Genomic DNA, 14735 nt, shown 5'->3' on the forward strand with positions numbered 1-14735 from the left:
TTTTAAGTTTCTCACAGAGATCTGCATTCCTAAGGCACATGTATTGTCAGGCAGTGCAGGGGCCCCTGTATGTGATTGTAGTGCAGGGGCCCCTGTATGTGATTGTAGTGCAGGGGCCCCTGTATGTGATTGTAGTGCAGGGGCCCTTGTATGTGATTGTAGTGCAGGCAGTACAGGGGCCCCTGTATGTGATTGTATTGCAGGCAGTGCAGGGGCCCTTGTATGTGATTGTAGTGCAGGCAGTGCAGGGGCCCCTGTATGTGAGTGTAGTGCAGGGGCCCTGTATATCATTATAGTGCAGGGGCGCCTGTATGTCATTAGTGCAGAGACCCTTATATGTGATTGTAGTGCAGGTAGTGCAGGGGCCCTTGTATGTGATTGTAGTGCAGGGGCCCCTGCATGTGATTGTAGTGCAGAGGTCCCACCTCCCCTGTATGTCATTGTAGTGCAGGGGCCCCTGTATGTCATTGTAGTGCAGGTAGTGCAGGGGCCCCTGTATGTCATTGTAGTGCAGGGGCCCCTGTATGTCACTGTAGTGCAGGTAGTGCAGGGGCCACTGTATGTCATTGTAGTGCAGACAGTGCAGGGGCCCCTGTATGTCATTGTAGTGCAGGTAGTGCAGGGGCCCCTGTATGTCATTGTAGTGCAGGGGCCCCTGTATGTCATTGTAGTGCAGGTAGTGCAGGGGCCCCTGTATGTCATTGTAGTGCAGGGGCCCCTGTATGTCATTGTAGTGCAGGGGCCCCTGTATGTCATTGTAGTGCAGGTAGTGCAGGGGCCCCTGTATGTCATTGTAGTGCAGGGGCCACTATATGTTATTGAAGTACCAATTATCAATTTATTTATGCTGTTGATTCCCAAACACATGCATAATAGGCAGTGCAAACACAGGCTAGTCCTAAAATGCATCAGATTATCAAATTGTCTAATGCTGGATAATAAGTCTGGTGCAATTTTTAAACCACTTTTTCACTTGATATGCTCATGCCCCCATAAAATTGTTTACAATGTTTGGCCCCTTCCCTTCCTGAAAAGCACAGCCCCTTACTAGTTAAGCTCCACCCCTTCTCAACCAAGTAAATAATTGTCCATTCTGGTGTAACGCATGCAGGACATTTTTTATGTTTATTTTTTTTAACACCGCTTACTCCAGAATCCCCAATGAATGATGTATGAAAGGAACGTGGGCCAGAAATATATTATTGATATTACTGGAGTTGATATATATACTTACACACATTAGTCCTTTTAGCATTTAAGCCTTTGAAGTAATATAAACAGTGTGAGCAAGAGGCAAGATGATGTATTGCGGGGGAGATAAACTGAACGCAAAAGAATTTGGAAAAGGCGGAGATTTACACAACAGCATTCGGAGAGCATCAAAAAAGATGTCTTAAAAGGGTGCACCGAGCTAAATGTGGCACAAAAATCCATTGCCCACTTATAATTTTACATAATCTCTATTAAAATTCCACAAATAGAAACTGCAGGTGCATTTAGGAGTTCAGCATTTGCGAGCGAAGGCTGATACCGATTGGCAGCCAAATTGGGCACAAAGGAAGTAAAAAAGCCCTGCAGACTGCCAAGGAGTTATTTTTGGAAAATTCATCAGGAGAATCTTAGACAATCTTCCAATTAAAATGAATGTTAGTTGTACAGAATGTACTTAAAAGGGAAAAAGGGACAATCACAACTCATTTGGCTTAGGATTAAAAATAATTAACCATTAGTGGCTGAATGTTTCATTAATGTTAGATTTACTTCCTGGGGATGACTAAGACAAATCATCCAGTTAACCCAGTGTTGGAGGTGGATCACAAAGACAAGTTTCTTATATGTACTCAGGATAAGAAAAAACAAACATTCTCTAATTCACTGTTATTAAAGGGAACCTACCACCACGAATCTACCTATAAAGGTAGATCGGGTGGTAGGTGGATGTATGGGACGTGAGGATAGCCCTTTTTAGAGCTAATCCTCACGTCCCCGCTAGCGTAGCATAAACTTTATTGCCCTAATATGTTAATTTAATTAAGCGGCTACCGGGGCGTGGAGTAGCCGGACACGAGGCTACCCGGCGCGGCTACTCCACGCCCCAGTAGCTGCTTTCCCCCGCCTACCCTGTGATCTTCGGCGCGCAGCTCCTGGCAGCTGCGCGCCCTCGTCCGAGAAGCCGGAGTTCTGCGCATGCGCAGTAACTCCGGCCTCGTTCCCGAGATCGCGCATCTTGGCCGGAGTTACTGCGCATGCGCAGAACTCCGGCTTCTCGGACGAGGGCGCGCAGCTGCCAGGAGCTGCGCGCCGAAGATCACAGGGTAGGCGGGGGAAAGCAGCTACTGGGGCGTGGAGTAGCCGCGCCGGGTAGCCTCGTGTCCGGCTACTCCACGCCCCGTCAGCCGCTTAATTAAATTAACATATTAGGGCAATAAAGTTTATGCTACGCTAGCGGGGACGTGAGGATTAGCTCTAAAAAGGGCTATCCTCACGTCCCATACATCCACCTACCACCCGATCTACCTTTATAGGTAGATTCGTGGTGGTAGGTTCCCTTTAACAAAAATAAACAAAATCCTGTCTCAGTTTATATTGACCCTGTATCTTCTGAGTTCAGGGTCGGCAGACATCTTGCGTTTCTGATGCTACACTGAGCTTTTCTCTCCTCTCTGCCTCTAGCCCCCACCCTTGCATTCCAGGATGAGCTCACACACACACACACTGACTTCCTGCCGGGAGCTCCTGAGGATAGTAAAGCTACAGACAGATAAGATCTTTGTCCAGGGAAGGCTCAGCAGATCTGACAGTATGTGTTATAGGTGAGATATATCAGAGCTGTGTGAGTTATGCCTGAAATAGTAAGAGCTGAGAGAGCTGAGAATGTCATGTGTAATATGCAACTGATGGAACTCATCATCTCCACAATATCTGACACATAGAAAGAGAGATCTTTCTATGTGTCAGATACTAGTGAATGATCAGAAGCTCAATGAAAGTGTATATAAACCTGTACCCTGATAATCTAAGCACATTGTCAGCACACAGCATCTCACAGCACTAGGGGGATCATAATGTGTGTGCTTAGAGAGCAATTCCGGCTGCAGTGTCGCGACAATTAGCCATGGAGATTCTCCACATTATCCTGTCCTCTCTTGCATATGTTTTTCATGTTGTAAAGATGCAATATACTAGAAATCAAAAACTTCTCTAGGTATAGCTGATAGGTTAACTCCTTTGGCCTTCATATGGACAACCTGCTGCCAGAGGGTTTCAGTCACTTTGGAATGGCACACCAGTTTTGCAAAATCTGTGAAAACGGGAAAGTTAGGGCTCTTTCACATTGGCTTTGGTTTTCACGTTCGTTGTTCCATAAAGCCATTGTATGGCTGTATTCACATTGGCTTGTATTCTCACTGATCTGCTGTACGTGGAAAAAAATATGAAAATTGTCCTATTTTTTTCACTGATGCGGATCACGGAAGGCAACAGAAGCTTATGGGTTTGCTGAGCACCAACGCCAATTTAAAAGTACCCTTAGGCTGCCTTTTAAATAGGGTTTGTTCAGATAATTAAAGAAATTAACACCAGATGCCAGATTAACAACAACTTGCAGGTATCTGAAAGTGTTCTCTAATTTTGATCAGTGACCTATTAAACAGTTTTCATTTACATTTTTGTTCTGTGCTTAACTATGAAATCCAGTTTAAAAAGGTTAAAATGTTACTCATGTTAGGATGTATATTCACACACAATGACCTTGACATTTAGGAAATTGTGTTCTATTTTTCATCTCCAGTGTATATCCAGTGTAACCTCTGTATCTGCATCAGTTAGGCCCGGAGATAAAGTATAAAAATAAAAGAGGCAAGATTACACCTGATTATCTATCCAAAGGATGGGTCATAAGTAAATCATCAGTGAGGGTCCTACTACTGCAACCCCACTTTAAAAAAAAAAAAAACAAAACAGTGGTGCCTCTGTACCTGCACTTTATGAAACATGTGTTATGTAGGCAAGCAGCTAAATAGTGAGAGGTTAACATGGAGCCGTTTTCTGTATTTGTGCCCTTTCCTTCTCAACCTTTCCTGCTTGTGGAGCTGCAAGTTCAGAGCTTAGTGACTGTCCTCTTTCCCAACACTAATAATGAAGCTCTGATCACATATGCCTCTACCGTTCACAATACAATTCTGTACTATAGAACATTTATTACAAGTGTTTAACCTCAGGTGACTGCAATAGACCAATAGTGATTATAGTTATTCAGTTAATACATCAGTAATATGTTTCCTGAGCTAGACCTTGGATTACTCACCAGCCTCTTCTTTGGAGGCCACGAGAATAAAGTCACTCCAAGGTCCACAGCCAGCAGAATTTGCCACACAGACCCTCACAGTTAGGTCCTTATGGGGATCCCAGAAAGTCAGATTGACTTGATTTCCCTGAACAGCCACCTCTCCCTGTAAACAGAGGAAGAACAGGCAACTTCTGAGGAAAATTGTCTAGTGAACCATTCAATGTAAGAGAAAGTATCTGTCACTGGTAAAACCCGTGACACGGTCAGTATTGCATTTCTATTCATAGGGCAACATTGGTTTGAAGGATTTGTTCACACATGTCACAGGAACGTATGTACCTACTTTATTATGTTTCATAAATTATTCATTTTCAGGGAAATCTTTCCAACATATCCATTGCATGTGAATATGCCATTAAAAGAGCCAATTTAGATTTTAATAACAGATTTTCAATTAGTTCAGTGTGTCTGGAATCCAAATACTGTGTCATGTGAAGACCAGGCCTGCATTAGATACTAACAGATAGGAACAGATTGCCGGCTGGCACATATTCCTCAGCACGTCTTCTCAATTCACTACTGTGTCCGGGCACGTGGAACTGGACTATATATGGCTTTCATTTTTGCAGCTGTTTTAGGGTTTGGTCCTCTTTTAATGAAATGAGGGAGCTTTTATCAAAATCTTATTTCCCAATGTAGTATTTTAAGCGAACCTGTCACCTACTTTTACCCAACTAAACTAGAAGCCCTCTCAGGTAGGATATGAATTATGCTTTCTACAATTCCCTCTTTTATGTGAAATCTCACCCTTTTACCCATAAAAAAAGGCTTCTACAAAGTCATGTAGAAATGATGAGAAAGCTGCCATCTTTTGCCAGAGAGGAGTCAGGCTCAGAGGCTGGAGGGGGAGAATCACTGTAGACTCCTATATCTTGGGTACTATACAGTGTCAGACTGGGTTTCCTTAGGCCCACAAAAGAAAATCAATCTGGGGGCTCACTCTTTATTATCACCCAGGAAATATACTCTTATCAGCCTTCAAATTGTCTTGTTTTCTGATGTACCTCTAGGGTTCAGTATTGGGTTGAGCCAGGGACCACTGGAGGATCCTCTGGTACTCTGGTGGACCAGTCTGACACTGGTTCTATTCTTTTCTACTGTCATAAGTATGTGAACCGATCTGTTAATCCACAGGGTTCAGGCTGCAAAAACTGATCACAGGCCTGTAGTTTGAGGTCCATAAATAGCACATGTTCATGTACAGGTGGCCTACGTTTGCAATAGTCATACAATGAATGTTGTATATAAGAGAAAGCCAGGTGTTTCTCCAGATTTGAGAAATTTATAGGTAGAATACAATATAATTAAACAATTGACAATGAAAAGATTTTGGATTTTTTTTTTAAATTTAATTGGAGCTATGTGTTTAAGGAAATCTATCACTAAAGTTAAGTAAAATTAAACTACACATATTCACCTATACACCTCGATCCTGACACTGGTTTTCTTTAAAGGAAACCTACCATTTGATTTGATATATTATGAAGCAAACATACCTTGAGAATGCTGTAGCTACACTGATGCAGGATCATATCTTGTTTCATCCCTGAGCTGAGTGGTTTTGCTGATAAAACAGATAAAACATTATGATAATGAAGCTCTGTGGCTTTTATATCTGTTCTGGTGCTTGCTTTGCCGCTTCTCATTGCAGGACAGTTTCTCTCTGATTGCATCATCATCTCCTGCATTTCCCTTCCTGTCAGACAGAATAATCAATTGCTGCACCATCCCCAAGCTGCTGTGTATGAGTCATTCAGCTCAGGTTCATTAGTGCTTGACTAGTCATGCTTAGTCACTTAAGCTTGACACGCCAGGATCACCTGAAAATAAAACTTATAAAAAGCAGCCCAGTTAATTATTCACGCCTCTCACATGACCTCAACAGCAGGAGAGGGAGGTGATGTAACACAACAGGTGTGAATTCACGCCTCCTTTGTGATAGATACCTCCTTCTTCCAGCATGGGAGAGGGAGGGGATCCTATGCAAGACGTGTGAATAATTAACAACCTGGAGCTCCAGGACATCGCATCTCGGAGCCCCGGGCTGCTTTTAGTCTATTTTTCAGGAGGTTCCAGTGTGTCAAGCTTAAAGAAGACCAGCACTAGAATTGAATTGAGAAGGACAATGGGCGAGTATGTGTAGTTTAATTTTACTTTATATTTAGTGGTAGATTTCCTTTCAAGAAAACCCAAAAACACACAAAAATATGCAGGCAATCCTGACCTGTGTTATATTGTCCTGCTCCCATTGCACTCTGTATCCCTGTAGACTATAGTTTTGCAGTTCTGGTGGAACTTCTTCCCATTCTAACAATAACCCCGAGTCTGTCCTTGTCAGATGGACGTTCTGTGGAACCAGCGCTGGAACTGAAGGCAAAATAATCACATTTAGATTGCATCAATTTAAATCACAAATGAGATGACACTTACATAGACATATCATGAGCACGGTAGATGCCAGTAGGTTATTTTTAGGTGGCTCGGTGTCTGCAGAGCTCTTGTAAATACTCAAGAATGAAAATCATGGGTGACTTCTGGTGTCCGCACCCCAGCTGGTGTAATGATATGTGCAGAAAGTCTTATATCTTTTGCTAACAAAATATACATCTTGTAGTTACACGGTGGAGATAATTGAGGCAGTAGAAGAATGACTCAAGTTCCTGCAAGATAAAACCTCTCCTTGAAGCTCGCTGCTCCGCTGTAACAAGCCTCATCATTAGAGGGCTCAGAGACACACATATGTAAATCTTACACAGCGCTGAACAGATCCTTGAAAATGTTCACTCAGACATAAAAATCAAATGACAGGTCGTACTAAAAAAAAAAAAAAAATTAAAACATCTTCTGAGTCATCTGTGAATATGCTACAGAGGAAACCTTCTGTAAAACCTATACAAATATATTTCCATGCAGCAATGAATCTATAATATATTACAAAATATAAAAGAGATCTTCTATTCTTATGAAAAACCGACCCTCCAAAGACCAGGCTATTAATTACACTTGGTATATAGTTTGCACATTGTTCCCAGATATTTCTCAAAGGATGTGGCTTTGATATAATTAAATAACCCTACAGTGAACAGTGAAATAGAAGGTAATGGGATTTAACCAGCCATAAGTAGGTGGTATATCCTCTAGAGGCAAAACAAAAGTCACACCATTAGAGGTGATCTTCCCCTAAAAAAAAATCTTTTAGCTAAAGGACACTTAAGGGAATTGGAAAGCTTGGCCTAAAAATAAAGGAAATATGAACATTTGTTCTTAAAAGGGACCCGTCACCAGATTTTGACCACCGTGACTACAATGCCTGCTGATAAAGGGTTACAAGTCCTCCCCATATCACCTAAAATTAGCAGCCAGTGGGGCACTGTACCTTAATTACAGACATTTTTGATATGCAAATTAGATTTTCTGACTCATCTCTGGTATCTCATCGGGGCCACCGGAGGGTGAGTATATAAGTTTATTATTTTTTAAGTATTTTAGTGACTTTATTGACTCGTGTATAAGCCGAGGCACATTTTTGTGCTGAAAAACTCGGCTTATACACGAGTATATACGGTATGTGGATGGAAGTGAAACTATTTTTAGCTAGAGCTCTATAGGAACCTGTCACTGGCCGTATATGTACAAAGGTGGTGACAGGCTCCCTTTAAAATAGGTAAACCCCCCACCCCCACCATGGCCTTGCACCTGTGTGACATCACATGACCAGAGCCAGATTTTTATCCACAGGAAGTAAACAATGAAGTTTCCTATAGGACAGTGATGGGCAACCTTTTGAGCTTGGTGTGTCAAAATTCGCCAAAAAACCGAGCATAACTCGGGTGGTGTGTCACCTTGACAAAAAAAACATAATTTTGTGATATTTATAGTTTAAAGGGAACCTACCACCACGAATCTACCTATAAAGGTAGATCGGGTGGTAGGTGGATGTATGGGACGTGAGGATAGCCCTTTTTAGAGCTAATCCTCACGTCCCCGCTAGCGTAGCATAAACTTTATTGCCCTAATATGTAAATTTAATTAAGCGGCTACCGGGGCGAGGAGTAGCCGGACACGAGGCTACACGGCGCGGCTACTCCACGCCCCAGTAGCTGCTTTCCCCCGCCTACCCTGTGATCTTCGGCGCGCAGCTCCTGGCAGCTGCGCGCCCTCGTCCGAGAAGCCGGAGTTCTGCGCATGCGCAGTAACTCCGGCCTCGTTCCCGAGATCGCGCCCGAGGATGCGGGGACGTGAGGATTAGCTCTAAAAAGGGCTATCCTCACGACCCATAGATCCACCTACCACCGGATCTACCTTTATAGGTAGATTCGTGGTGGTAGGTGCCCTTTAAATAACAAATATGTATACTATTTAACTTCTAGGGTACTTTAACCGTAGGTTGTCAGATTGATCCTACCATGTACTGCCATACTACATTATGGCAGTATATGGGGATTTTCCCAATCATCTATTACTATGTGCAAATCGCACATTGTAATAGATCGTTACAATCAGACAGGTGTGGAAATGCTTAGTAACCTGTGAACTTTCTGTCATGAAAGTTCACAGGTTATAGCGAGGGCGCAGGCGCCGCTGTCTGCATCTCCCTCATGCCCTCTTGGCATGGAGAAAGTGTGAGGAGCAAAAGATTTGCAATGTCTAGGCTTGTACATCACAAAACTGACACACAAGCCCTGATGACTGTCTTCTATCATACAGTGCACTGACCTTACTTACTATATGATGAGAGTGGTTGTCCTCCCTTGCCCCTGCTGTGGAGATGGTCAGTGTAGAGGTGGCAACTGCTGGGACATCACACAAGGCAGCAGCGATGTGACCTCTGACTGTGATGCCATCTATCAGGAGCTGCAGAGGAGCATCCTGGGTGTATGGCCGGATCACCTCTCCTGCTGTGCCCCATGCTGATACCTGTGCTGACTGGAGACACTAGGCAAAGCTCACACATGGGGAGGGGCCGGCCCGGGGGAGGAGGAGGTGGGAGGAGTGCCGGAAGCTCAGTGCAATCTCTCAGCCTCCCGGCTACTGCACCTGGTCATGTAGGTTGAAACTTAACTCTCAGGCAGCCGTGTGTCAGTGAAAATGGCTACGTGTGTCTGCACTGACACGCGTGTCATAGGTTAGCCATCACTGCTATAGGATGACAGCAAGCAGAGAATTGATACAGAAATTGTGTAATAAAAAGTTATACAATTTTCCAATATAAACAATATCAATTATTATATGAAAGTGGACAACCCCATTAACTAAAATGACTACCACAACTGAATGGGAAATTGAGAGTAGATAAAAACTAGAGATGAGCGAGCACTAAAATGCTCGAGTGCTCGTTATTCGAGACGAACTTTTCCAGATGCTCGAGTGCTCGTCTCGAATAACGAGCCCCATTGAAGTCAATGGGAGACTCGAGCATTTTTCAAAGGGACCATGGTTCGGGAATAAAATGTGTTAATTAATTGAAAAAGAATGTCTTCTGATAAGTTAGCAGATGTATGCAAACATCTGCAATCTATTCTTCACTGTTCCGCGCGTATATTATCTCCCAACAAGTTAGCAGATGTGAAGAACAGTGAAGAATAGAATAAAAACAGTGAACACAGTGAACACAGGATCATTTAAGTGAAAAACACAGTGAAGAATAGATTGCAGATGTTCGGCACATCTGCTTACTTGTCGGGAGATACGCTGTCCCGGGATCCGCTGCTCTTCTTCCACTGAAGTCTCCGTGCCGCTCCCCGATGTCTCCGTGCCGCTGCCCGATGTCTCCGTGCCGCTGCCCGATGTCTCCGTGCCCCGATGTCTCCGTGCCCCGATGTCTCCGTGCCCCGATGTCTCCGTGCCCCGATGTCTCCGTGCCGCTCCCCGATGTCTCCGTGCCGCTCCCCGATGTCTCCGTGCCGCTCCCCGATGTCTCCGTGCCGCTCCCCGATGTCTCCATGCCGCTCCCCGATGTCTCCATGCCGCTCCCCGATGTCTCCGTGCCGCTCCCCGATGTCTCCGTGCCGCTCCCCGATGTCTCCGTGCCGCTCCCCGATGTCTCCGTGCCGCTCCCCGGTGTCTCCGTGCTGCTCCCCGGTGTCTCTGTCCTGCTCACCGTGTTCTTCAATGTGTTCTTCACACATATATATTGTTCTTCACATACTATTTTGTTCGCACCGTTCCGCGCGTATCTTCCGACAAGTAAGCAGATGTGCCGAACATCTGTAATCTATTCTTCACTGTGTTTTTCAATGTGTTTTTCACTTAAATGATCCTGTGTTCACTGTGTTCACTGTTTTTATTCTATTCTTCATTGTTCTTCACTGTGTTTTTTTAATTAAATGCTCGATCTCGAGCAGGGGAAATACTCGTCCGAGCAACGAGCCGTTTCGAGTACCTTAATACTCGAACGAGCATCAAGCTCGGACGAGTATACTCGCTCATCTCTAATAAAAACCCATAATTGATAAACTTCATCATCAACTAGAACTCTTTGCTTAATGGATTCCAATACAGTTATATATTTTTCTCTCTAGTTCCCTCCACTCCCTGGCATTCAGGTCCACCAATTATGCTTCTTAGGTTATCTACTATCAGGCAGGTGATGCCAGGCTTTATTCTCCAACCCATGACAGCAGATAACCCAACTAGCATGTCAACTTTCACAACTAATGGAACTGATTGCTTGGGAATGGTGGTAACTAGAGAAATTGGGTTCATTGGAGCCGAAACATATCAAAGGATGCAAAGAGGCAGAGTTGTTGAAGGGGACTTGCAGGGGGGGATTAAGAATATGTATGAATATTATATCCCCTACAAGTCTGGAATTCTCTTCCTACATATGTTACTAGAATGAAGCCATATTGTTTGTCACTTTTTATTTTCCTAGAAGAAATCCTTTAATCTAGTTCATCTATTTTCCATATTAAGTTTACTTCAGCAATCATATTAAAAATGCTACGTGGGAGACCCCATAAAAATGTTACCTACTGGAGATGCTACTGTACCAATTCAGTTATATGTACAATATTCACATTGCTAGGGACATAATTGGAACTAAATCTCACAACATTTTAAACATAGGGTAATAATAGCCGGAATTTCTCAATGTATTAATTCTGGACTTGCATACGAAGCAGTTTCTATTCTTGTTGACATCTGCATCAAGATTTCTTCTAATGGATCAATTTTAAGAAGCAGAACAGTAGCATAATGGATGTCATAAGAATAATTCAGTTTTACATTTTTAACCCTACTATTACAGAAATTATTGAAATCTCTGTATAAGCAATCAATATTTCAAGAGGCTATTATACCATTTTTACGGATCCCACACCTTTAGTGTCGTAACTCTACCATTCTAGGAGCTTCCACTATTATCCTGAGAGTCATCGCTATTGTAGCCTCAGATAATGGTATAAAACTGTATGACGTTAGTCTATGGTTTGTATTCATTCCATTTTGTGTATATCAGGTGTATTTGTTGCACAATTAGGTTATCTTTTCATCTTTTCACCAGTTCCAGTATACATAGTGGTACAGATCTATTACTATAGATGTTCTTAAGAAATCATCTTTTTGAAGCCCTCTACTTTTTTTGGAGTAACCAGGCTATTCTTCAGATACAGATATATTTTCTCCTCGTTCCAATACTTATGTTATGCAAATTATTAGAACCCAGATACACAACTTTGTATTTGGGGAGATCCACGAGGTGTCGTCCCGTTCTGGAAGGTACTGCTGCCCTCAGACATTAGACGACGGGATTCAGGTCCGTACAACCAGTGTTGGTGGACTTGTTGGTATAGCGGGGAGATCAACTTTGTATTTGGGTTTCTTTTACAAAGTTGGTGCTCAATTTAGTGTTTAAGAAGCTGACATGTTACTACGCGTTTCATCTAGAAAACATGCTGGGTAAATATTAATACTCAAACTTGTTTTTAACCAAAATGACTTCCCTATTTATGAAACAAAAAACCACCCAGGACATCATTTTGTGCTACTAGAAATATCCTGCGCACATATATCTAGCGGCTATATGCCTCCCATTTTCGTAGCAAAGCCAACACATGGCAAAACCATAGTAAAGTACAAGGATGTTTTGGGGGTGTATGTTCGCACTTGTAACACATGGACCTGCCAGAGAGCAACTCTGGAATCCATCCGCAACAAATGTACAACCGCACACTTACATCCCTGTGATTCTTCACACGCCATAAATGTTCTATTTGTACTAAACACAAGCCACTATTTTACACTTAACAACTCGAAATCTAGTGTAAACTGTATAACGGGAAATTTCAAACCACTTGAAACGCATAAATGGAGGTGACCTACATTTATCACGGTACATACTGCCAAATTCTGGTAATAAAACAGAAAGAAAAGCATAAAAATGCAGCCTAACAAGAAGACACCCAGCAAAAGCTTCTAACAATCATCTGTTTGTGACATAACTCGAGCAGTGACAGTGGAGAATTGTGATGGGCACAAGGGGAAATATTACCATGAATTGAGTAATTGAACCATGAGATCCTGACACTAGGATGTTCTTTGTTAAGCAGGGCAGACTTGTTAGGACTTTGGATGGACAGAGGAATTTAAAGATCCATTCAGTTTTACCCTATAATTTAATCTACAAATTATGTAAAAAAATTATAATTTAAAAAAATATAGGAGTACAATAAATGGTGTCCACCACGTGCTAATGTTTCTACACTGCAATCATTAGGGCCCCAAATAGGTTATAATTTCACAACCATATTCGCTCTATAGGACATTTTTAAAGTGAGTCCAAAATGCTCAGAGCACTTTTTAGAAAAATAATGTCTGCAGACAGCAGGAATAGATAAACAGACTATCCTACTTGTAGGCAGAATGTTATAGAGCAGGAGTAGATTGTACATGGTGTCCTATCTGCAGGCAGTATGTTATAGAGCAGGAGTAGATTGTATATGGTGTCCTATTAACAGGCAGTATGTTATAGAGCAGGGGAGATGAGCAGATTGTATATGGTGTCCTATTAACAGGCAGTATGTTATAGAGCAGGGGAGATGAGCAGATTGTATATGGTGTCCCATCTGCAGGCAGTATGTTATACTATGTACATGTTCATCTCCCCCTGCTCTATAACAGGAGTATAGGACACCATATACAATCTGCTCATCTCCCCCTGCTCCAATAACATGCTGCCTGCATATAGGACACTACCTACAATCAGCTCATCTCCCCCCGCTCTATAACATGTTGCCTGCATATAGGATACCATATACAATCAGCTCATCTCCCCCTTCTCCAATAATATACTGCCTGCAGATAGGACACTACCTACAAATCAGCTCATCTCCCCCCGCTCTATAACTTGTTGCCTGCATATAGGACACCATATACGATCTGCTCATCTCCCCCTGCTCCAATAGCATGCTGCCTGCAGATAGGACACTACCTACAATCAGCTCATCTTCCCCCGCTCTATAACATGTTGCCTGCATATAGGACACCATATACAATCAGCTCATCTCCCCCTTCTCCAATAATATACTGCCTGCAGATAGGACACTACCTACAATCAGCTCATCTCCCCCCGCTCTATAACATGTTGCCTGCATATAGGACACCATATACGATCTGCTCATCTCCCCCTGCTCCAATAACATGCTGCCTGCAGATAGGACACTACCTACAATCAGCTCATCTCCCCCCGCTCTATAACATGTTGCCTGCATATAGGATACCATATACAATCAGCTCATCTCCCCCTTCTCCAATAATATACTGCCTGCAGATAGGACACTACCTACAATCAGCTCATCTCCCCCGCTCTATAACATGTTGCCTGCATATAGAATACCATATACAATCAGCTCATCTCCCCCTTCTCCAATAACATACTGCTTGCAGATACGACACTATATACAATTCGCTCAACTCGTCCTCCTCTATAACATGCTGTCTGTGGCTAGCACTGATTTCCATGTTGAAATGTTTGCTTCAGGTAATTACCAAAAAGAACATTTGTAATTACTTTGTTCCTGTGTCAGTTGTTAGAATGGAGTTTTTGCTGAATGCTCCTCCAATGATGTAAATAGCTCAGGTATCCTTATAGGTTCTAGGCTGTGATTGGAGCTGCAAGACGATTGCACTATTACAGCTTTCTATACATGGGGTAACAGGAACCCAATGTTAGTAATCCAGCAAAAGGATCTAAAACACCAGAACTCCCAGCAGTTCTAATTAGTGTATGGCTAATAATTATTAGTTGGCTTCTACAGGGAAACCCAGAAGCAAGTGTCTAAAATCCCCTGCAACGTAACTCCAGGCAAAACAGAACATGATGACCATTAAATCAATGAGCTGACCATTCACTGTATGGATAAAGCAGATGAGTGACTGAGATAGACAT

The 14735-nt window shown here is 42.8% G+C and overlaps 1 protein-coding gene across 2 annotated transcripts in view; it reads right to left on the reverse strand.

Annotated features, from left to right (window-relative positions):
- TYRO3 (TYRO3 protein tyrosine kinase) overlaps positions 1 to 14735 on the reverse strand; it is a 143463-nt gene that overhangs the window by 36578 nt on the left and 92150 nt on the right. For both annotated transcript variants that reach the window (XM_072115700.1, XM_072115699.1), the window contains 2 exons: positions 6573 to 6715; positions 4307 to 4451 (listed from right to left, as the gene is read on the reverse strand). In XM_072115700.1, coding sequence (XP_071971801.1) covers positions 4307 to 4451; positions 6573 to 6715 — 288 coding nt within the window. The remainder of the gene's footprint in view (positions 1 to 4306; positions 4452 to 6572; positions 6716 to 14735) is intronic.

The sequence above is a fragment of the Engystomops pustulosus genome, chromosome 7 (genome assembly GCF_040894005.1).
Source record: "Engystomops pustulosus chromosome 7, aEngPut4.maternal, whole genome shotgun sequence".
NCBI classification, from domain to species: domain Eukaryota; kingdom Metazoa; phylum Chordata; class Amphibia; order Anura; family Leptodactylidae; genus Engystomops; species Engystomops pustulosus.